Source organism: Mauremys reevesii, linkage group 5 (genome assembly GCF_016161935.1).
Source record: "Mauremys reevesii isolate NIE-2019 linkage group 5, ASM1616193v1, whole genome shotgun sequence".
Taxonomy (NCBI): Eukaryota; Metazoa; Chordata; order Testudines; family Geoemydidae; genus Mauremys; species Mauremys reevesii.
The window spans coordinates 10,193,125-10,216,610 of NC_052627.1; the positions used below are offsets into that span (position 1 = coordinate 10,193,125).

The 23,486-nt window shown below is 45.6% G+C and overlaps 1 protein-coding gene across 15 annotated transcripts in view; it reads right to left on the minus strand.

Moving 5' to 3' along the window:
* TEX15 (testis expressed 15, meiosis and synapsis associated) overlaps positions 1–23,486 on the minus strand; it is a 90,176-nt gene that overhangs the window by 17,769 nt on the left and 48,921 nt on the right. For 11 of the 15 annotated variants that reach the window (XM_039541480.1, XM_039541479.1, XM_039541478.1 and 8 more), the window contains 2 exons: positions 14,328–22,102; positions 3,238–3,302 (listed from right to left, as the gene is read on the minus strand). In XM_039541480.1, coding sequence (XP_039397414.1) covers positions 3,238–3,302; positions 14,328–22,102 — 7,840 coding nt within the window. Of the gene's footprint in view, positions 1–3,237; positions 3,303–14,327; positions 22,103–23,486 lie in introns of those variants that run through there. The other 4 variants (XM_039541486.1, XM_039541489.1, XM_039541485.1 and 1 more) reach the window with 4 other exon arrangements.

Genomic DNA, 23,486 nt, shown 5'->3' on the forward strand with positions numbered 1-23,486 from the left:
CTTTTTCGGGGGGTGGTAAAAGCAGTGATGATCTGCCAAAATCATAACAACCGGTTCCCTCCTCACCCCAGGAGGGATCATGGCCCACCCCCCCCCCAGGACTCCTGCCCCATCCAACCCCCCGCATTCCTTGATGCCTCCCCCCACCCCAGGGACCCCTGCCCCATCCACCCCCCTTCCCTGTACCCTGACTGCCCCCCGCCACCCCATCCAACCCCTCCTCCCATTCCTGATGGCCCCCCAGGACCCCTGCCCCATCCAACCACCCCTTCTCTCTGTCCTCTGACAGCCCCTGGAACCTTTGCCCGACTGCCTCCCACCGCCCCATCCAACCCCTGATCCTTTCTGACTGCCCCCAGGACCCTTGCCCCGTTCAATCCCCTGTTCCCTGCCCTCTGACCCCCCCAACCCCGAACACCCCTGCCCTCTCTCCAACACCCCCTCCCTGCCCCCTTACCGCGCTGCCTGGACGTGGCTGGCGGCGCTACAGTCCGGCCGCGGCGGGAGCCCGGGGATGTGGGGCCGGGGCAGGAGTTGCGCGGCCAGAGCCGGAGGATGTAGCGGGAGCCGGGCGGCCGGAGCCAGGCGGCTGGCCGGCCAGAGCCGAGGAGGGCTGCGGCCAGAGCCGGAGAATGTGGCGGGAGCTGGCCGGCCGAAGCCAGGCGGCTGGCCGGCCGGAGCTGAGGAGGGCCGCGGCCAGAGCCACGCAGCCGGAGCTGGAGCCGGGCAGCCGGGCCGCCGCCGCCGGACCCGCGCTGCCGGAGCCCGGCCGCGTGGCAAAACAGCAGGAGCCGGGCGGCTGGAGCCACGGGGCCGTGTCCGGAGCCAGGCATCTGGGTAGGTGAGGTCGCGGCCGCTGCCGTGCCCGGACCCGGGCGGCCAGGGAGGGACGCGGGGCCGGGCAGGGCTGCGGCCGGAGCCGGGCGGCCGGGGAGGGACACGGCCGAAGCCGGGCGGCCAGGGAGGGACGCGGGGCCGGGGAGGGACACGGCCGAAGCCGGGCGGCCAGGGAGGGACGCGGGGCCGGGGAGGGACACGGCCGAAGCCGGGCGGCCGGGGACGTGGGGCCGGGGAGGGACGCGACCGGAGACCGGCCCAGGGAGCACGGCCCTCTTTGTTCCCTCTACTCCTACCTCAGCGTCGTCTTCCTGTTCCTGAGCGGGAAGCCTGCTTGCTTCTCAGTCCTCCCAGGCGTCCCGCGCGAACAGCTGATTCGCGGGAAGCGGGGAGGGGGGAAGAGGAGAAGCAGGGCGGAGCATTCATGGGAGGAGGTGGAGGCAGAGGTGAGGTAAGCTGGGGCCGCAGCAGGGAGCGCTTGTTAAATTTAAATGCCCTTTTAGAACCAAGGGCTTCTAAATTTAACAACCGGTTCCCGCGAACCGGTGCGAACCGGCTGCAGCTCACCACTAGGTAAAAGTTGTGTATATAAGACAAAGCCCCTAATATTGGGACACCTGGTCACTCTAGGCATCAGCTACGGAGCCTGTAAACGCCCACATGCTGTAGGACAAAATGCTTTTCCATAAAAATGTAGCAATTGCAAACAGAGAATCTTCATATTACTGTTGACATCAGCCCTTTCTTCTACTGTTGATAGCACCATGGCTTCTGTAGCTTAAGGACAGGTGCTGTGATTCATTTCTGTGGACAGGACTGCTAAAAACTAGGTCCATAACCCACAGTTTATCTTCAATAAGTGCTTTAAGAGCCTTTCTTCTAAGCATTTGTTCCTCTTCAATCCCATTCAAAGCACATACTTCTCTGTACTTAGCCTCTGCACTGGCCATCACCACCATGTTCCCGTCCATTAGAGCCTCCATGAAGCAATTTACAAACTCCAGCTGACTTGCAGTTTGCAGTAGTAAAATCAATATTTGTTTCTGTTGTTATCTTTTAACACCACATTATATATATACTTGGTGCAGCACTTGATGTGATTCCATGCACTCTTACCGTGCAACATTCTCGCTAAGAGATACTGCTTCACACAAATGAAGATGAGAAACTTTTAAATATCCAAAGACCTGCAGAGGGTGATACTATTGCAATTATGATTCTGTACATTTTTATTAATCAAAAGACACCTCCCTTAGCATTCCATCATTAACTTGCCCACAGAAGTACATATGCTTGCAAACTATGACACGTTAGTCACCTGGCTCAAAGCACGACTGGAAAGCACCGAGCCACTATGGTGATGAGTGTGGGGTAAGAACCTCTATAGAACTGAAGACAATGAATGAAAAACTAATCAATGTGCTTTACGCAGCAGTCACCTAAATATACCACAAACTGCTTCTTATCATCCTTGGAAATGGGTTATTTGGCAAAGATGACATTGATACTGCAGAGAAGAATACCAAATTAACTTAGTCGTAGCTAATGCTGGGGCCATCTGGAATAAAGTAGTACATATGGCAATCACTTCTGTTGCCAAGATTCTTGAGGCACTGTGGACTATATATGCTCACATGGTTTACCTGAAGAGATTGCTTCAGACAGTGGTCTTTAGTTACTGAAGGATTTCAGATTTTCCTCAAAAGAAATTTTGCATCACACAGTAGGTAAACTGCTTATCATTCTGCACCAAATGAGTTAGCAGAATGCTTTGTGAAGACACTTTAAATGACACTAGAGAAAAATGAAGGAAGAAGCATGCAGTATTGTTTTGGGACCTTTCTTTTGTCATACAACCACAGACCTTCACATATAAAGAACCTTGAAGAACTGGGAGTGAAAGAAGCTGTAAAGTCATACAATATTCTCTCAGAGACATCCTAACATTGCACAGTGATGCTGTGTCATCTACGCTGATGGAGAATGACAAGAGAAACATCACTAAGCAATGTCAGGATGTCACGTCATGATAACTTGATCAAATCATTTGACACAGTAACCTCTCTCTTCTCCCTTACTATTCTACTGGTGGCTGAATGGGGTTCCATCAACTCCGATACATTGCTTAATGCTTCCTCCTCCAGCCTCACGTGCCAGGAAGTGCAAAGAGTGCTACTGTGATTGGAACTCCACGCACTGGGTCTGAGAATAGGTTGAGCAAGGGGTGCTCTGTCAACTCTACAAGAGTCCCCCAGGAATTCAATGCATCTCTAATGCTACAAGTTGAATAGCGCTGTATGAAAATAAGGGGAAAAGGTGTCACTCTTTTTCCTGTCATTATTCAGCAGATCTTGAGCTTTTCTGTGCAAGTGTTTTTACTATTTTAAATCCGAAATATACCTTATGTGGCAGCATGTTTCATTTTCATCTCCATTTTTTGAGGCTGCTGCCATCAGAACACCAACCTAAGAGAAAATAAACTCGTTATATGTGAAATTCTTATACTTTTAATGACTATTTTGTGCACACTATTCCTGTTAGCTATTTTCAAAATGTAAATGCATATCTTTCTTTGAATAACATCTTAAATTTTCATTACAATCACAGTAAAACACTGCCCTTGAGATCCAGGCATTTTGGGTGTTACTGAATAATGAGGGATTCACAAGAGCTATGGTGGCAAGGCACCTTTCTCTGAAGCAGCCAGTGCTTCAGAGACACTGAACTTGATGGACCACTTGTCTGATCCCATACGGCAATTCCCATGTTTGGGCCCAGATATGCTGCTGGGTCGTGCTATCAAAGTGAACCAAAAGAATGTGTTCTGCTGAGATTTTGGAAAAGTCCAGAACACAAGAGATAAGCTTGAGAACATTGATGCTTTCCCTTTTTTTACATGAGGGTTGTGTCATTTTCATACATGCTGCCCACGATGTGAGGTTTGCTTCCATAGTGTGTATGCAAGGGTCTAAGCTATGTTTCAGCATGTTCTTTGTACTTACCCATAAACGGGACATCTGCATGTGATCTGGAAATAGATGCCCAATTCTGCAGTGTGTTTAGCAAGTGGTTTCATGTCTTTGAAAGGAATTTTTGGAGACACTTCATGTGGAATCCCTCTCAGGGATGATACTGGTGCATGGCAAAGGCAATCATAGATGCTGAAGACACCATGCTATTGATAACTGCTGCTAGGACAACACTGATGCAATGATGCTTTGGATCTTTACAAATCTTTTCCAGTGTGGTAAAGTTCTGGCTACAGTCATGCCTTTTGCAGCCTGTGGATGGGCAACTCCCTATGCTGGGCTGAAAATGTTCTTGGCTTTTGGTAATAACCAGTGGGTTGGAGGCATTTCTGGCATTTGGCAAGTTGTAAGTGGGTCTGCTTCTCTGGGCTTGTCTCTGATTGGGATGTTGTCCATGAATGTGTGTGTAAAAGACGGTTACTCACCGTAGTAACTGTTGTTCTTCGAGATGTGTTGCTCCTATCCATTCCAGTTAGGTGTGCGTGCCGCGCGTGCACGGCTCTCCGGAACATTTTTACCCTAGCAACCCCGGCGGGCCGGCTGGGCGCCCCCTGGAGTGGCGCCGCTATAGCGCCGGATATATACCCCAGCTGGCCCGTCCGCTCCTCAGTTCCTTCTTGCCGGCTACTCCGACAGTGGGGAAGGAGGGCGGGTCTGGAATGGATAGGAGCAACACATCTCGAAGAACACCAGTTACTACAGGTGAGTAACCATCTTTTCTTCTTCGAGTGATTGCTCCTATGCATTCCAGTTAGGTGATTCCCAAGCCTTACGTAGGCGGTGGGGTCGGAGTTAGATGTTGCAGAATGCAAAACTGCTGAGCCAAAGGCTGCATCAGCTCTGGACTCTTGGACCAATGAGTCAAAGGTGTGGACCGAGGACCAGGTAGTTGCACGGCAGATCCCCTGAAAGGGTATATGAGCCAGGAAGGCAGCAGAGAAGCCTGAGCCCTGGTGGAATGTGCAGTACGGTGGCTCTATGGAACATGGGCCAAAACACAGCAGGTGCGGATGCACAATGTCATTGAAGATGAAATCCTCTAGGAGGAGACAGGTATGCCCTTCGTCCGGTATGCCGGTACGATGAGGGTTTGGGGGCGTTACGAAAGGGCTTTGTCCGCTCGATATAGATTGCGGACGCCCTACGGATGTCTAGGGAGGGCAATTGTTGCTCTCCTTGCGATGAGTGTGGCTTCGGAAAGAAGACCGGAAGGAAGATATCCTGGTTGATATGAGAGGCCGACACCACCTTAGGGAGGAAGGTCGGACGTGGTCACAACTGCCCTTGTCCTTGCGGAACACAGTATAGCGTGGGTCCATTGTGAGAGCCTGAAGCTCGGAGACTCGTCTGGCCGATGGAAAGGCTACAAGGAAAACTGTCTTCCAGGACAGGTATATCAACGAGCATGTTGTCAGTGGCTCGAATAGGGCAGTCATATAACTGGTTAGAACCAGGTTGAAGAGCCAGGTTTTGGCAGGGGCCAACTGGGGGGTGGATAAACGCTCCAAGCCCTTGAGGAACCTAGAAACCACAAGGTGTAAGAACACGGAGCGGCCACTCTCCGCTGGGTGGAAGGTAGAGATGGCTGCCAAGTGTACCCTTAATGGTGATCACGCCAGGCGCTGCTGTTTGAGAGACCAGAAGTAGTCCAAGATGGAATGGATCGGGATCTCGGCGGGAGAAACATTGCGTGTTTCGAAGCAGCAGGAGAAACGCTTCCACTTGGCCAGATACGTTAACCGATTGGAAGAGTTCCTACCACCCCGGAGAATCCTGTAGAACTGAGGCAGAACAACGTAACTCGGATCGGTTTAGCCACATACCAGCCCTGCTGTGAGGTGCAGGGATTACAAGGCCGGGTGGTGAAGCTTGCCGTGATCCCGCGTCATGGGGTCAGGGCAAAGAGGCAGGGGAATATGGTTGGCTACCGACAGGTGTAGCAACGTGGTGTACCAGTGCTGCCTGGGTTACGCAGGAGCGATCATGATAAGGTGTGCTCTGTCCCTGCGGAGTTTTAGCAGGACCCTGTGAACCAGCGGGAACAGTGGAAAAGCATACAGCAGATGGCTCATCCACAGCATTCGAAAAAACCTCCAAGACCGAGCCTGGGGAGAGGCTTTGGAATGAGGAGAACTGCTCTCTCTTTGCGTTCTCGCGAGAGCAAAGAGGGCTATACGGGGAAAGTCCCACTTCCGGAAAACGGAATGGATAATGTCCGGAGGAAACGACCACTTGTGAGACAGGAAGGATCTGCGGAGGCGATCCGCCAGCTGAAATGCCTGGTATACCAGGCAGACTGCGCTCAGCTCTCGGACATTGATGTGTAAGGCCAGCTCTGGAGCCGACCGAAGGCCGTGAGTGCGCAACCGACCCAGGTGAGCACCCCGCCGAGAGATGGGGTGTCTGTCATGAGGGACCCCGAGGGGTGAATGGAACAGCATCCCTGGATACACCAGGGAGGGCGCTGACTCCCGGTCGAGGGAGCCTAGGACGCTCAGGGGGAATGGTCGGGAAGGTCCGTAGACCTTGTACAATTGTTACCATCGCATGAAACCGAGGCTGAGGTAAGCCGGCCCTGGCGAGACTGGAGTCCAGGATGGCCCTAATGAATTCTATTCCCTGTGTGGGAATCAGAGTGGATTGTTCTATTGAGCATCAGGCCGAGACACAGGAATAGGTCCGTGTCGATGCCCACATGACTGGTAACTTGGGCCCGGTGGTCCCTCGAATGAGCCAATCGTCTAGATACGGAGAACGTGTATCCGACGGTGGCGACGAGAGGCGACGACTACAGCCATGCACTTTAAATACACGTGGGCTGTATAGAGGCCAACCAGGAGGGCCGTATACTGGGAATGACGACGGTAGGCCCCCAAACCGGGGGTACCTTCCGAGTGGAAGAGAAATGGCGACGAGAAAAGACGCACCCTTCATATCGAGGGCGGCATCCCCGTCTCCTGGAACCAAGCATGGGATGACGATCCCCATGGGTACCATGCGGAACTTAACAGTATCGTGAACTTGTTGGAGTTCCGCAGATCTAGGGTAGGTCTGAGACCTCCCTTCGCCTGGGGGATTAGGTTTCGTCCTTAGGTACCTCCTGTATATCTCCGATGAAGAGGAGCGTCCGCACCTCTTGCAAGAGGAATCGCTCGAGAGAGGGGTCCCTAAGAGGGACAAGGATGGGTAGGCTTTTGCCCCATTGGTGGTTAGAAGGACCTTAATTTTGCCTCCTTTGGGGTCCTGATTGACGCCTACGACCGCGTAAGCCACGCCCGCTGGCAAAGCCCAGTCTTTGTCTAGGCGCAGGGTAAGGGCGGTGAGGCTGGGGACGGAAAGGTCGGCGCTGAAGCACCGGCGTGTGCATGCCAAGAGAGAGCGCAAAGTGACCCTGCTGCCCTTTAGGCTTTGCAGCCGAGGGCCAGTTTTTTCAGAGAACAGCCCTTTGCCATTGAAGGGCAAGTCCTGTATAGTGTACAGCAGCTGCAAGGGAAGGCTCGATAACTGGAGCCATGAAAAGCGCCTCGTGTCAACACCCGAGGCCAGAGTCGTGGCAGCGGAGTCAGCTGCATCCAACGAGGCCTGGAGGGAAGCTCTCTCCAGCTTCTTCCTTTGCTCCAGGAGGGCATCGAACTCTTGACGGGAGTTCTGCAGAACCAACTCTGTAAAGTTGCCCACCGCCACCCATAGTAGCGGCTAAGTAGGGCTTGCTGGTTTGCTACACGAAGTTGCAGGGCCCCCGCCGAGTACATCTTACGGCCCAGGAAGACCACACGCCTAGCCTCCTTGGATTTAGGGGCTGGTGCCTGCTGGTCATGGCGTTCCGTCCCATTGAGGGACTGGACGACAAGGGAGTGGGGGGGGGGGGAGATGTACATATAGGTACTCGTACCCCCTGGAGGATACCATGTACTTGCGTTTCGATTAGAGGAGGGCCCGAGGAGTATGTTCATGCCCTCGCCTCATATGGGGAGGAGGAAGAAGAAAGGCCAGGGACAAGCGGGTCCTGTGTGGGCTCGCGCTCCTGGACGACCTCCTGATCCAGTGGGATCTGGGAGCCCGGTGGCTGAACCGGGGCTCGCCCTGCACCGGTCGGAGGGGGACGGCTAATTGTCGCCTCTGGCACCCAGAGCTCCGACGGAACGGAGCGAGATGGGATCACTGGTACGCCTCTGGCGTGGTAGTACACCCAAGGCGTCCAGAATGACCACTGATAGGTCTCCTGGAAGACTCTGGAGGGCACATCGGAAAACCGAGTACTGCGCATATGAAGTGTCCGCACGGGACGACACTGATGCGTGGCTGGATGGCCCTGGAGGAGCTGAAAAGCCCTTGGTAGAGTCTTCCTCTCTAACTGACGTCGCTCGACGGTGCTGAGTGCACCGGGCCGGCGAACAGGCCGCTGACCGGTGCCGCCGCGAGTACTACTGGCACCGAAATGGAGAACGGTGCCGAGACTGTGAGCGGCGTCGGGACCTTGATCGGCGACGGGACCGAGAACGTCTGCGGGACCGCGATCGTGAACGGTACCGCTCCGCGGTGCCGACGGAGGATGGTCTGATCAAGGCAGGCTTGCCGATCGACTATATCACCCGCACCGGCGGCGCCGGGGGTTGAGGCAGCGCAGACGCTGTCATTGCAAGCAGCTACCTTGCCGTGGAAACTGTCTCCGGCGTGGAGGGAATAGTGAGCTCGACCACAGCTCACGCCGGGGAGCTTTCAGGCACCGGACTCGACGGCTCTTGCATGGCCGGAGTCTACGGTGCTGATACTGTCGGTGCCGCAGCAGGTACCGGTGCCGGGCCGTGCGACGTAGTAGAGCGCTCGAGCTGCGGAGCAGGGCTCTGACGCAGCTTAAGAGCGAGCTCGACCACAGTTCGTACCGGGGAGCTTTCCAGCAGCGGACTCGACGGTTCTTACCTGGCCGGAGTTGATGGTGCAGATATCGTCGGTGCCGCGGCAGACATCGGTGCCGGGCGATCCCACTGAGCATAGCGCTCGGCTGCGGAGCAGGCGGCTCGGACGCAGCTTCCTAGCGAGCTCGACCACGGTCCGTACCGGGGAGCTTTCCAGCACCGGACTCGACGGTTCTTACCTGGCTGGAGTTGATGGTGTGGATATCGTCGGTGCCGCGGCAGACATCGGTGCCGGGCGATCCGAATGAGCATAGCGCTCGGCTGCGGAGCAGGCGGCTCGGACGCAGCTTCATAGCGAGCTCGACCACGGTCCGTACCGGGGAGCTTTCCAGCACCGGACTCGACGGCTTTTGCCTGGCCGGAGTGAATGGTGCGGATATTGTCGGTGCCGCGGCAGACATCGGTGCCGGGCGATCCGACTGAGCATAGCGCTCGGCTGCGGAGCGGGCGGCTCGGATGCAGCAAGGATATCGTGCCTCTTCATCCTCCAGGCCGAGTGGACGTCAGAGCCAGCGACGGTCGACGCCGAGAGGCCTTGGCGGTACCGCCGATCCGGTGCCAAGGGAGCGCTCCTTGAAGACTAACCAGCGCTCGGCACCGAGAGCAGAGGAGCAAGAGCTGCCTCCCTCAGGAGCTGTTTGAGACGAAAGTCCCGCTCCCCTTTGTTCTTGGATTAAAGGCCTCACAAATGCGGCACTTATCTATGAGGTGAGATTCCTCGAGGCACTTAGGAGAGGATCTCTTGTCGGCATCGGCTTGTGGCCAGCCGAGCAATATAAAACCCTGTGGACCGGGCATCGAACCCGGCACCGGGTGAGGGGAAGGGGATAAACCCCGAACCCCTGTGAAATAAATACACTATACAATACTACAAACAATGAAAGTTAACTACAACTATAAACGTCTGAACTATATACTTAACGAGAGAAACTACGAGTAGCTAGGGAAGTGGAGGTCAGCTAAGCCGCGCTCCACTGTTCCACGACCGACACAGGCGGTAAGAAGGAACTGAGGAGCGGACGGGCCGGCTGGGGTATATATCCGGCGCTATAGCGGCGCCACTCCAGGGGGCGCCCAGCCGGCCCGCCGGGGTTGCTAGGGTAAAAATGTTCCGAAGACCCGTGCACGCACGGCGCGCACACCTAACTGGAATGCATAGGAGCAATCACTCGAAGAAGAACTTATAGATTCACAGATTCCAAGGACAGAAGGGATCATTGTGATCACCGAGTCCAATCTCCTATATATCACAGGCCAAAATAATTCCTAGAGCAGGTCTTTGGATACTTAAAAGTTGTCAGTGATAGAGAATCCAACACAACCCTTGGTAAATTGTTTCATTGGTTAATTACTCTTTCTGTTCAAAATGTACACCTAATTTCTAGTCTGACTTTGTTTAGCTTCAACTTCCAGCCACTGGATCATGTTATATCCTTCTCCGTTAGACTGAAGAGCTTGTTATTAAATATTTGTTCCCCATGTACATACCTACAGACTGTCATCAGTCAGCCCTTAATCTTCTCTTTTCTAAGATAAATAAATTGAGTTCCTTGAGTTTATCAATATAAAGTGTCTCCTTCCCATTGAATCTCTCCCTTTTTTAAATCCAAAAAATCACTGGGCAGATACAAACCTAAAGCCTCAAAAGCAGTAAGTTTGAGCTAGTCCTTTCAACTGTGTGATGGTGGTGTTTTTTAAAGTCATCCATTTTTTAAAATAGTATTTCCTAAACTATAGTCCAGTGTATTAAATGCCCCACCAGCCAGGCTAAGAGGGACTGTAGTGGAGCTGTAGCAGGGATCTGCCTATGTCCTTTTGGACCAAAGTTAGTTCATGATTGTTCATGTGAAATATCACCCATAAATATAGGTTTTGCTTTTAGAGAGGAAAACATGCAGCTGAAAGGGCCTCTGAAGGAAGAAACACACCCTCTGGTTCAGGTGTAATTAAGATTTATAAAATATAAGACAGATACTGTGAATTACAGTATCTCACTAATAACCATGCATCTTATTCACATAGTTGGAGTCTTAAAGTAGAGAATATCTTCTGTGTATTTTATACTTATCACCCTACTTGAATGATTAGTAAAAATTGGGTTACGGTAGGTAATTACATTAACCATGTATAAAATGAAAATGTGTCAGTTTGTATCATGGGACAGTGGAGACAGAACAGTCATGATGATAAACCAAATGGATTTCATTTTCCACATATTTATTCAAAGCCCTTTCATGCCTTGGTCTGCATACCACTGTATTTCAAGATAACTTTATATCGTTTGGAGCTTAACTTTTTAAAAGGTACATCATGATGATGGTTCTCGGATACCCAGGACTGAAAGTCACCTTATTCATAGATTCCAAGCCCATAAGGAATCATTGTAGGATGACCAGACAGCAAGTGTGAAAAATCGGGACATGTGGTGGGAGGAAATAGGATCCTATATATATAAAAAAAAAAAGACCCAAAAATCAGGACTGTCCCTATAAAATCGGGAAATCTGGTCACCCTAAATCATTGTGATCATCTAGTTTGACTACTGGTATAACCCAGGCCATGGGACTTCCCCAAAATAATTCCTAGAGCAAAACACCCATTCGTGATTTAAGTATTGTCAGTGCTGGAGAAACCACCACAACCCTTGGCAAATTGTTCCAATGGTTAATTACCCTCCCTGTGAAAAATGAACATCTTATTTCCAGTCTGAATTTATGTAGCATCAACTTCCAGCCATTGGATCTTTTTTACTTTTCTCTGCCAGACTGAAGAGCCTATTATTAAGTATTTGTCCCCCACGTAGATACTTATAAACTGTTATCAAGTTGTCCCTTAACCTCTTTGTTAAACTAAACAGATTGAGCTCTTTGAGTCTATCACTGTAAGGCATGTTTTCTAATTCATTAATTGTTCTCTTATCCTTTAATCCTCTAAAACTTGCAGTCTGAGCCTTGCTAAAACCACTACAAGCCATTTAAGACTGAGTTGAGAATGCAGACTGAATGGAAGGATCTTTTACAGAAAGTGGAAGTTCCCATACATAACGTGCACGCTAAGGATTTTGTGTTTCAGGATAAAATTCTATCTAGGTCTTTTTCCGAGCTTCTGCTCCAGTTTACTCCCTCTGGAGGGGCAGAGTCTCTTCTTAAGTGGCTTTGGTGTTGGTAGGGGCTAAGGGATTTGCTATGCTGGATTTGAGAAATGAGAGGTGACTGTGACCTGCATTCTCAGCTACTATTTTCCCTCGTGTTTCCCCAAACAGGGTCACCTATAAATTTGTAAGCCACGGGTTTCTCTTTGCAATGACTACTAATCAAGGATGTAAACACAGCTTCCTTGTTAGGGGCCATTAGTCTTTTCACAAATTGCATCAATTCTCAAAAAAGATTGCCAAGAATCAATATTTACACAGTGTTGCAAGGATTTGCCAGAATCTGAATCCCAGACTTCTCACACTCACAGTAAGAATCAGACCCCTAGAAAAACAAGCCACTTAGTAGTTTTTCCTTACGAATTACAAGGAATCTTTTTGATCTGAATGATCAAAGCTGAGCTTTCAAATTTCTGCTTAGAGTATCTTCTCTCTTACGGTCTGTGGGAACTTGTTGAAGGAAGTCCCATTCTCAAAAGACAACAATGCCTTTCACCTGTGGAACTACTACTGCACTGGTCTTAGGTCTTCTTCCTTGTCTAATTCTCATCACCTGTGAAATTTCCTTGTGTTTATGTAACAGTTTAGTTTCACCCAGAAGTCCCCATTCAGAATCGATGATGTCCTCAAAAAAGGGGAGTATGGGATTTTTTACACTACTTGCTCATTAAAAATTTACAAATCCTTAGGGGCAGTGGTTTGTCTTTTGGGGACCTGGAGTCTCTGGGGTTTACAAGACTTACCCCAGAGCAGGCTGTTTGGGGTTCTCCTTCCCAGAAAAATCAGATTGCTCCTGCTTGAACTTTCCCACAGCAGAGTTCTCCTGCAGGAAGCTGCAACCAGGCCCTGACTTGCCAGTCTAATTCAAATCCCTGTGCCCTGGCAGGTTAAGGGTCAGTTGGTTGGCCACAGCTCACCCTATGAAGCTCCTAAAAAGCTTGCCTTATAAATACAGCAGCTCCTGGACATGGCTTGATGCTTGCAGGGTTTCTCTGCTGTTGTGGGGAGGGGTAGAAGGCAGAGGAAGATGATTATAGAGATGCAGAACCGGAGAGGTCCCTCCGGCCTCGATGCTCAGTGACTCCCCAGCAGAAGAGAGGGAAAAGAGCTGGAACATAAAGTGAGATCTCTACTGCACAAACAACAGATACATATTACCATTCTAGAAGATGAACCACCAGCTTGTACCACTACTGGAGGAAGAATTTCTGGGAGCCCAAATGAGGAATGGGGCTTAGAATTGCAGCTCCCAGCAACAACTGATTGCTTTCCAATTCTACAACAGACACACACAGCCCGTTCATTAGGAATAAAGTAGCAACTGAACAGCAAACACAAGATACAGCTACTTTCTATCAAAGGTAGAGAGCAAGTGTGAGAGGTTGAGGGCAGAACTCGGCCACAACAGACTGACCTACAGTATGACAATGGTGCTGCATACGTCCTTTGGGGTTTACAGGTCACAATATATTTTTAAAGATTTGATTTAAAGTATGCTATTAATAGGCACCTAGGGGTTTACAGACATACAATTTTTTTATGATTTATTGTTCGCATTCAGATTTTCCACAGGTCTTAATGCAAGAGAAATAGGAACACTGATATAAATATTAAAAAGTACTTTAGACACACAAAACAATAGTTGGATACCATTCAAATTAAGAGGACAATTTTTTTAAATGGTATAAGAATGACTGAAGGATTTGAAAACATGCCTTATAGTGACAGACTCAAAACCACAATGTATTTCATCTTCCAAAGAAAAGAGAGCACTCTATAAATGGCAATGAAGGAGCTTAGCTGATCAGCCCCACTTCCAGTGGCACTAGAAAAGCAGGCATGTGAGATGCACTAGGAGTGGGATTTGTTTGCATCTGAGGCTGGAAATAAAGCTCAGGTGTTTATTTTGGTTTGTGCTCTAGTTTTCGAACTCTTGGCTTTGCCAAGGCAGGGGATCATCATATTGGACTCCGTGCTTTGAGAGAGTCCTCAGCTAGCCTCCTAGCAGGCTGATGCTGATACAGCATTCTACAAGTGGTAAATTCCAATTTTTTAAAATTGATTATCCCTTATCTAGTAAAAAAACATTTTATTTTGAGGGTGAAAGACAAACAGCATTAGAGCTGTATTAGCCCTGAAACACTGTTACAAACAAATGACATTGCCTCATTGGTCAAAGACAGAACTGTGAGTTCTTTAAGATCAATTTAAGCCTTGGGAATAATATAGATGAGAGAGTTTACTTTTTTGCTCTCAATTCAAACCTGGAATCATTCATCTCCACAAAGTACAATCTGATGCACACCTCTGCCCTTAACTCAGTATCCGCATGTAACTAGCACTACAATTCTTGTTTAAAGATAAAGCATTTGAAGTATTAAGGAATGATCTTACCTTTGGTTTTTTGCAGCTGGAAGGAGGAGAGCTTTCTGTACACTCAGGAGTGTCTTCATGTGAGGACACAAAACTAGGTCTTTTTTTCTGGGACTGAGAGCTAGCTTTGATGACATACTCTGGAGCTTGAGTTTCACAGACACTTTTTTTAGTTTCAGTCAGATGCATTTTCATGTCTCCCTTTCTTTTCAACTGGCAGGTCTTTCTCCAATTATTTAGCATCTGATATATCAGAAGAGAGAGGACTGATTTACCTTTTTTGGCACAAGCAAACTTCATATGCTCAATAGTTTTCATGATTTTCATAATATGAGCCATTTTTCCTAAATCTTTCCTAGCAGCCAACATTAAATTTTCAAGCAACAAAGAAAACTGGTTGTAGTTGTAGTCTAATTCAGTCACAGTACTCCCATAGTTTACAGATATGGTATAAGGTACACACTCAACATACGTGAAGATAGAAGGCTTCGAATTTTGTATTAATTTTCTTGTTTCTGAAAGTTCTGAAAGTTCTCTGGTGAGAAGGTGAAGTGCATAAGAGCAGTTTATGGTTTCTGCATAGTTGCAAATAATGTCCAGCTCACTCTTCAGATCAGAGATGGCAGACTCTACAGTTTTACAAAGCTTGTCCATTGAATTATCTTTCAGAAATGAAAAGGAAGACATTTTCTTTTGGCAATGTGCCAATTCAGGAAGAAGCGATAAATCAAACCACAACAAGCTTCGAAATCTCTGTTCATCTGTTTTTCTTGCTATTGAATTTTTAAGAAAGTGAACTGTTTCATACATCATTAGTACTTCAATGTAAGGCTCAACAGCTTCAGGCTTTAAAATTACAGCATTAATGCCATCATTTTTCATTGTGTCTAACACATTTTCCTCTGTGATCAAGATTTTACTGACATCCTCCTCCTGCAAAATCTGAAAATACATTTTTAAGCTTTCTAAACGTTCTGTACATCTGAGCATTAGCTGCTGTAACTTCTTGAGGTCTGCAAACTGAGCTTCATCTAATATTTCTCCAACACAGGAAATATCAGGATGTGAAAGCAAAACAGTGAGGAAGTCAGAGTTTTCATCTCCATGTTTGCCTTTGTTTTCACAATATTTTGACTTTTCTGTATCATTTTTCTTCTCAGTAATATTGTTAGATTTTTCAGTTCTAAACTCTTCAGCCACATATTCATAAACTTCATATAGCTTGGAGAGAGCATCTTGGTTTATTTTGCACAGAAGCTGTTCTTTCTTATTGGGAGAGGCTTTATTTAACAACAGACGTCTGTCTTTCCAAACAAGACTTTTAGCAGCATCAAAAAATATATGTTCAAGGCCAAAGAGTGATGCTTTCATATTCATTGATTCACACGCCTTTATAAAGCTTATCTTTGTAGAGATAATTTCCATTATAACCCACAGATGGTCCTCTTTTTCTGCATAGGTGTGAGCATATGGAAGGTTCCTATACGTATTTATCAGTTCCACAGCACTTTTCCTTACAGTTTCCAAATCTTCTAAAGTATCTCCAAAGTTAACTCCACAAGTAAAAGGCACAGAGAGGAAAAAATCTAAGCAATCAGAATTATGTTGTATCACAGCTTCACACTCATCAATCTCTCGTCTGAATTTCAAGAATGCATAGTAAGATTTGTTTTCCCACCTTGTTTTTTCAAAGAGCTCTAATAACTGTTTATGGTAGCTCTGTAGCTCATGAAAAACATTGTACTTCAGCCTTGTTTGGAAAGCTGGAAAGAAATTGGATTGTTGTTGATATCCTGACGGCCTGCCAAGCAGTTCCCCGTACAGTGAATCATCATACCAAAGCAAGCTTCGAAAAGTCAGCTCCCTTTCTAGAAAATACTTTTTGTTTTCAATGAACTGAATTGTTTCCATTATCATTTGGAGTTCCACCAGTGAATCTACAGCATCTGATTTTAACTTGGATTTACAGTTATTCCATAGCTTTCTTTCAACCAGTAACTCTCGGGAAACCAAGATGTGCTTAAAAGAACACCCTTGCTTTTCCTCAAAAGCTTTAACAAATGAAGGAAGAAGGTTATCACAAACTCTAATCTGTTCCTGTAATATTTTCAGAGATGAGGTTTCATCTGCTTTTTGTAAAATATTTGATATTTCAGTTATGAAAGCAAGAGATTTCAGTTCCATCCCCACTGCGCTATGCTTGTTTTTACTATTGATGCCCTTACGTTTGTTAGGATGATCACCGGAGAGATTATCTGCATTCAGTTTAGTCACATGGGCTGTAAGATTCTGATGTGTTTTGCTTGGTGAGGCATCGTAAGTCCCAGTAATGCTTTGAATACCTTGTTTTGCTATGATTCCTGATTTCAACTCTGAGTTAATTTGGCAGTCTTTGTTAGTGCTTTCTTTCCCATCTTCATTTCTTTTGACAAATTTCTTATCAACTGGCTTCCTTAAGCCAGGTGCAGTGAAAGCACCGCTGTTGTTTGAAGAACTCTGAATGCATCTGTATTCCTTATTACAGCTAGAATGACCTTCTCTGTGTGTTATACTCTTTTGTTCCAAAACGACCTTAGCAGAGGATCTACCAGGTCCATCTTTTACCAGATACAGATTTACAGGTGATTTCACTTTGCTTTCCACTAGCCCCATTTCCTTTATCGTTGGAAATGTATTCTGTCCAACTTGCTGCGAAATGTACTGATTTGAAAACGGGGCCAGAGCGTTGTATACTAAGGACACAGAAGATACATTCTTTAAATAGTTCTCTATCTCTATATTATTTTCTCTCTTACATAAATTTTTTGCCAGTGGTTCCAATTTGAGAGTCTCGGTAACATGTGTCTCCTTTTCAGCTACTTTACTGTCATTACTCAGACAACGCATTTCTGAATTTGAAGTTTCTTTTCTGTCATAGCCTCTATCTTGCAGCTGGCCGCTGAGAGGTACTGTTGGTGTTTCAAAAGAAACAGTCTCTAAAACTCTCTCAGATGAAATGTTTGAGCTCATTTTCAAAGATGCAGCTTTGGCACTAATAATTTCCTGGTCTAATGGAACTTGAGATACACTGGTCTCATGTTTTCCTCCTGCTGCAGGCATCTGCCTCATTGAGCCGGAAGAAAAGTTTCCAATACCAACACTCTGATTTGTGGAAATACCACTGCCAGCAGAAAATATAGTCTCTTTTTCAGTAGAAAGAATACTGTGCAGGTTTTTATAAGGAGCAGAGAATGTGGAAACATCTTGCTTGTTGGTGTTTGCATTTAAACAGCTCTCTGCAGCTGTTTTTAATAGTGACGTATGTATGACAGCATTCATGTTTACATTAGTCTTACAAGCTCCATCTTTTCTTTTGTCTGTACAAAATCCTACAGAATCATTCCTCTCGACAGGCAAGCTCAAAGGTTTTAAGATATTTTTGTTGGTAAATGTATTTGCTTCAGGGATATGGTCTTGTCTTGTTACACTGCCACATCGTCCAGCAGTCCCTTGAATATGAATTTTAGATGAAACATTTACGAACACCTTGTGCTCCTTATTAGTTAGTTCCAGATCTTCTAGCCCAATGGCGTCTAAACCTACAGAGTTTTCAGAGACTGTCTGAAGTTCCGTTATTCTTCTCGTATCTCTCACATTGTCGCCCTCAAAAGCCAAATATGCCTTGCAGGTAGCAGCTGAAAACTGACTACAAGTTACTGAAGAAGCCACAGTTAAGTCAGAATTGCAGTGATGTATCTGACTTATAATATCTTTCAACACAACAGGTGCACAACCTGTAGTGGACCTTGTGTCCATGTCTTCCTCTGAAACAATTTCTCTCATTTTATCCCCTTTATTTTTAAACCTTTGTTTTATTGGCATACATGTAACTGAGTCACTTGCTTCCTTAAACGCTACAGTTCGTTTATTTCCCTTTATGTTACACTTTCTTTTCTGAGAAAAGTGAGCAGAAGAATACTTCCCAGTTGTCAAGAAACTATGACCTTCAAGATCACAGCTTTCCCATAAGTCGTTACATATTATTTCATAACATTTTGGTAAGGGACCCTTTTGTCTTTTCTCTCCAACTTTAGTTACAATTTTTAGAGATTTGAGAACTCTCTTCTGAGCTTTCTTTAAGTGAAACATAGCATCGTCTATTTTTTTGGATAGACGCTTACTTTTGCATAAGGATGCTTCACTACAAAGAGTATTTAGAACATTTTTTATGTGTTTTTCAGACTGTGCAAGTGTCTTCATTCGTCCCTCAAATAATAAAGAAAACATTTCAGATGAATAGTGTTCTCTCTTTTTACCACAAAGTTTTGAGTTTCTGCATACAGGTGAACGTGTTGAACCTTTCTGAGGCCTCATTTTATTTGTTAGAGATTTATTATGTGGATGTTTTCTCTTAACTTTTGATTGCACACTTTTTTTACTCTTAGATTCATTACTGTTATCTTTTGGTTTTGTACCGTAAAAGCTACTTCCTTTATTCAATACATCAGAAAGAGTAACAGGTGCAGTGAAAGTTTTGCTTTCTTTTTCAGGTATATGACTATCCGCCTCATGAACACAGATAGGTAGGCATGTTTCCATTTTATTTGTAAGATCCAAATTCTGCATATATTCTTCACTTCTTTGCTCCCCTGACAATTCCATATTGACTTCTAATCCTGGAGATTCAATTGCACATCTCCACATCTCTCTTCCAATTCCAACGTTGGGGGGGCTGACTCCTGATTTAAGTATGTTGGTTATTGTAATTTGTAAGTCAGGCCACACAGTTGTACTTAAAGATTCTGTTTTATCTTCCTTTGCGCAAGATTTTTTCCCCAATGAACAATGATCTTCACTTTTCTCTAGTATCTTCTGGCTACTGTTTCCAAACAAACTTTCCCAGTCTATACGATCTATCAAGTACTGATACAGTGAATCAACCTCCTCATCAGATCCACCTTCATGACTATGTGGATTTTGTGGTACTGAGAGAGACTCCTCATGCTGCTCCAGAGGAATTTCAATCTCACTTTCAAATTCCAAGCCCTGGAAAAAAATATCCTCACATTTCTCCTCTATCATCTGTTTAAATATTTCCTGCACACTATTTTCATGGCAAGAGGAGTTTCTCTCAGAAACATATGTTTCCTCAGGTTGGGAACATCCTCTTTCTTCGTGTTCCACATTTCCAGAAGGTACAGAAATGGTGGTGATTAGCATAACAGCATTCTGCTCTTCCCATGTATGAGCCTCTGGCAGTGCTGCAGGTCTGCAAAACTCAGCTGTAGCAGACAGCTCTTCTGATTCTCTTTTGTTATCCAGAATAATTCCCTTTTCCTTTATAAAAGTGGCAATGTTTTCTGTTTCCATCAAATATGGTTCTGTTAATGCACGTCCTTCTTCAAAAATTAAGTTTAAACCAGAAGTCGATCTTTTAAAATCCAGAATATGAGGAGTGTCACAAAGTTCCATCCAGATTCCTGGGACGTTGCTAAATTCTTTTTCAAGTTGGCATGTGTGCATTTGGTTGAAATCATGAACATTTATATCGGTCCCCATTTCCTGATTACAGATCCAACTCTGCTCTTCATCTAAAAATGCAGCTCCAGAAGCATCACTCTCTTGGCTATCCCTGCAGAAATGTTTGTCTAATGACACGGGCTCATTTTCTCCAAGGAAACATAAGCATTCTTTATTGACGCAATCTCTCAATACTTTGTCTTTTCTGCAGATAGCATGAGACAAATATATCTGGTCATTCATTGTTTCTTTGATGGAAGAATTGCCTTTTACTTCTTTTGTAGGATCTTCTCTTTTACCTATGCAATTTTTGTTTGTAATTTCACTTGCTGAATATATTAATTTATGGGCCTTTACAGGGCCTTCATCAACACTGGCTTTTTCAGAAAGCAAAGTGTCTTGAAGCTTACTTTGGTGAAAGTTTTCTTCACCAACAATCTGATCACTAGGAATAGATTCACAAGCAACGTGATGACAGACACACTTGTCCTCTTCCACTTTGGCATGTTGTTTTCTCATAGCATGTTTAAAAAGATGCATTCTTCCATGGACACCAATGTCTAAAGTATGATCCTGTGTATCAAGACCCTCACTATTAACTTCATAGTCTCTGTTTGAGACCAAACTATTTTCAGCACATGTTAAGTAAGAATCTGTTGAACTGTTTCCTATTTCAGAAGTATAATTATTTTCTTGGAACTGGTTATGCATTTTCCCAGTATATTTTGTCTTGCCTTCATGAGATTTAATACTTTCAGGATGTTGGATGCCTATGTTCATGCCTTTATCATCATGCAAAGACTGTTCAGGAGCATGTCTTTGATTATCCTCAAGTACTGTTAAATTAATCGATTGTGATTCCTGAAATTTCTGCCCTCCTTTCACTGAGGCATATTTATCCCTTTTAGAATGGTTCAGTTGTGCTGAACCCTGCTCTTCATCATGTTTCTTAAGTGAGTAAAGACCATTACACACTTGATGGGAAATCTCAGATTTTTTATCTGCATTATTTTTGTTCTGTGCTACTGACATTTTGCCCTGCCTCCATGCATGAGACAGAGATGAGTGTGACCTTTGTTCTTCTCTTTTTTTGAGGTCTTCTGCAGGTACTTTCTTTGAATTTTTGTTTTGACAATCTGCAGAGAAGGAAATATTCCCTACCACTGATGACATATGGGGATTGGAACCCTTTTGAGATCTGGAATACAGAGAGCTGCTTGAATTTGCAATGCTGTGAGGCATGGCTTCGGTGTGTGTGTTGCAGGCAAAGTTAGCAGGTAGTACTGATGAAACTGACTTTCCCACTGACACAGACTGGAACTTTTGATCAGGAGGAGGATCGTTATGCCTTGACTTTTTAGTGAAACTTAAGTTCTTTTTGCTGTCATGAACAGGTAAATGCTTTATATTGTTCTTATGAAGATTGGAACTTTTTTCTATGTAGTAGTGGTCTGCTTTGTCTTTCATGGACAAACTCTCTTGCAAGTCTATCTCAGGTTTGGTGTCCCCAAATGGAAAAGATGAACAGTTCCTCAGTTGTTCTCCCATCGTAATCTGGTGCATTTTCAAGTCTTTTCTATCACAAATATGGTTCTCATTTGCTGTGATATGCTTTTCTTCAATAACGGTTTTTGAAGCAGGATGTGTGTGAACATCCTGCAATGCAAAAGGCTCCACTATTCCTTTAGGGGGTTCTTCAGGCAAAGGTATATTTAAAGTGGCTGATATTTTCATTTCTGAGTTGAGATAGTCCAGCCCATTCTCAGGTGTTGAATTCCCATGAAAAACTGCCTTAGTGTTTTGTTTTCCTGGGTTTCCTTCTCTTCTCTTTAGTCTTGGATCCATAATGAGTCTTGACGTAATTACAGTACTTGAGCCACTACTACTGTAGGCAGCAGAAACTGTGGTAAAATTATCATCTGGAATAATACATTTTAGATTCACCATGTGGTCACTACTAATGCTTCCATTGGTATCTACAGCAGCCACAAGTGGCAGACTTGACTCATTTCCTTGCACTGGTGATGAATCCCACCTTCCATGTATGTTATGTTCCACTCGGGTATCATGGGCTTCAGCTACTGAACCATTCTTGTTCTGTGTATTTTCACAGGAGGAAGAAACTTTTGGGCCAGAAGTATTCTCCTCTGAATTTACTTCACTGCAAGAAGAGCTTTCCTCGGGTCTGGAAGCAAGTAAATTTACAGGTTGCCTGAAATGCTCATAGATTATTGTAGCCTGAGCACCTTTACCAATCCTTTTGGCTACTGTGCAGTTTTTCCATGAGCCTCGTCTTTCTGTGAAAGCAAGAAGAGAAAAGTGACAATACTCCAGAGCTAAGGCTGCAAGAACAATTGTGACCCATTTCTAACTTAAGAAAAGCCCAAACACTTTTAAATCTGATTTTTTTTCATGTTCTGCCTAAAGCACAGGAGAATTCAAAATGGTTGTCAGTGAAGGGGGTGGCTTTTAACACCTACATAAAGACATGCCTTTTCTCATTCAGGCCCTTGTCATCTTACGTCTTTATTACTGCAACATCTTTCCTTTGGCCTTGATACAAGCTTCGCTTTTATCCACGCAAAACACTGCTGTGCAAAGATCATTTCCCTTGTTCCTCGTTTTCATCATGTCAACACTTTTTTTGCACCTTCTTTTCCATCACATCAAACACAAATTCCCTGTCTTCACTTCATGGCCCTTCATGGCCTACCCCCACCTTACTTCCCTCTTATCTGCTATCAGTGTATCCACTAACATCTCTTCTCTGCCAGTGATACTAGCCTCCATTACCCACTTGTTACATTTAAAACAAGCACCTTAGTGCTTTCTTCTGTTCTGCCAATCACACATAAGAGGAGCCCCCCATAAACACAGAATCACAGAAATGCAGGGCTGGAAGGGACCTTGAGAAGTCTTCCTGTGCAGCCCCATGTACTGGGACAGAACCTACTACACCTAATATTATTCCTGACAGGTGATTTTCTAACCTATTCTTTAAAACTTCCAATGAGAGGGATTCAACAAACTCCCTTGGAAGCCTGCTCCAGAACTTAATTACCCGTAAAGTTAGAAGTTTCATAACATTTAACCTAAATCTTCCTTGCTGCAGATTAAGCCCGTGACTTTTTGTCCTACCTTCAGTGGATGTGGAGAATAATTGATCACAGTCCTCTTTATAACAGTCCTTAACATATCTGAAGACTTATCAGGTCCACCTCAGCCCTCTTTTCTCAAGACAAACATGCCCAGTTTTTTAACCTTTCCTCATAGATCAGGGTTTCTAAACCTTTTATCATTTTTGTTGTTCTCCTTTGGCCTTCCCCCAGTTTGTCCACCTCTTTCTTAAAGTGTGGTGCCCAAAATTGGACACAGTACTCTAGCTGAGGCCTCCCCCATGCTGAGCAGAGCAGGACAATTACCTCCCATATCGTGCATATTTGTTACTACATCCAGAACATTAGCCTTTTTTGCAACTGCATCACATTGTTGGCTCATATTCAATTTGTGATCCATGATAACCCCCAGATCCTTTTCAGCAGTACTACTGCCTTACCAGTTATTCCCCGTTTTATATTTGTACACTGCTTCCCAGGATAGAGTCCCCCCTCAGCATGCAAGAATGGCCTACGTTATTTATCAGAGGGGTAGCCGTGTTAGTCTGGATCTGTTAACAGACGT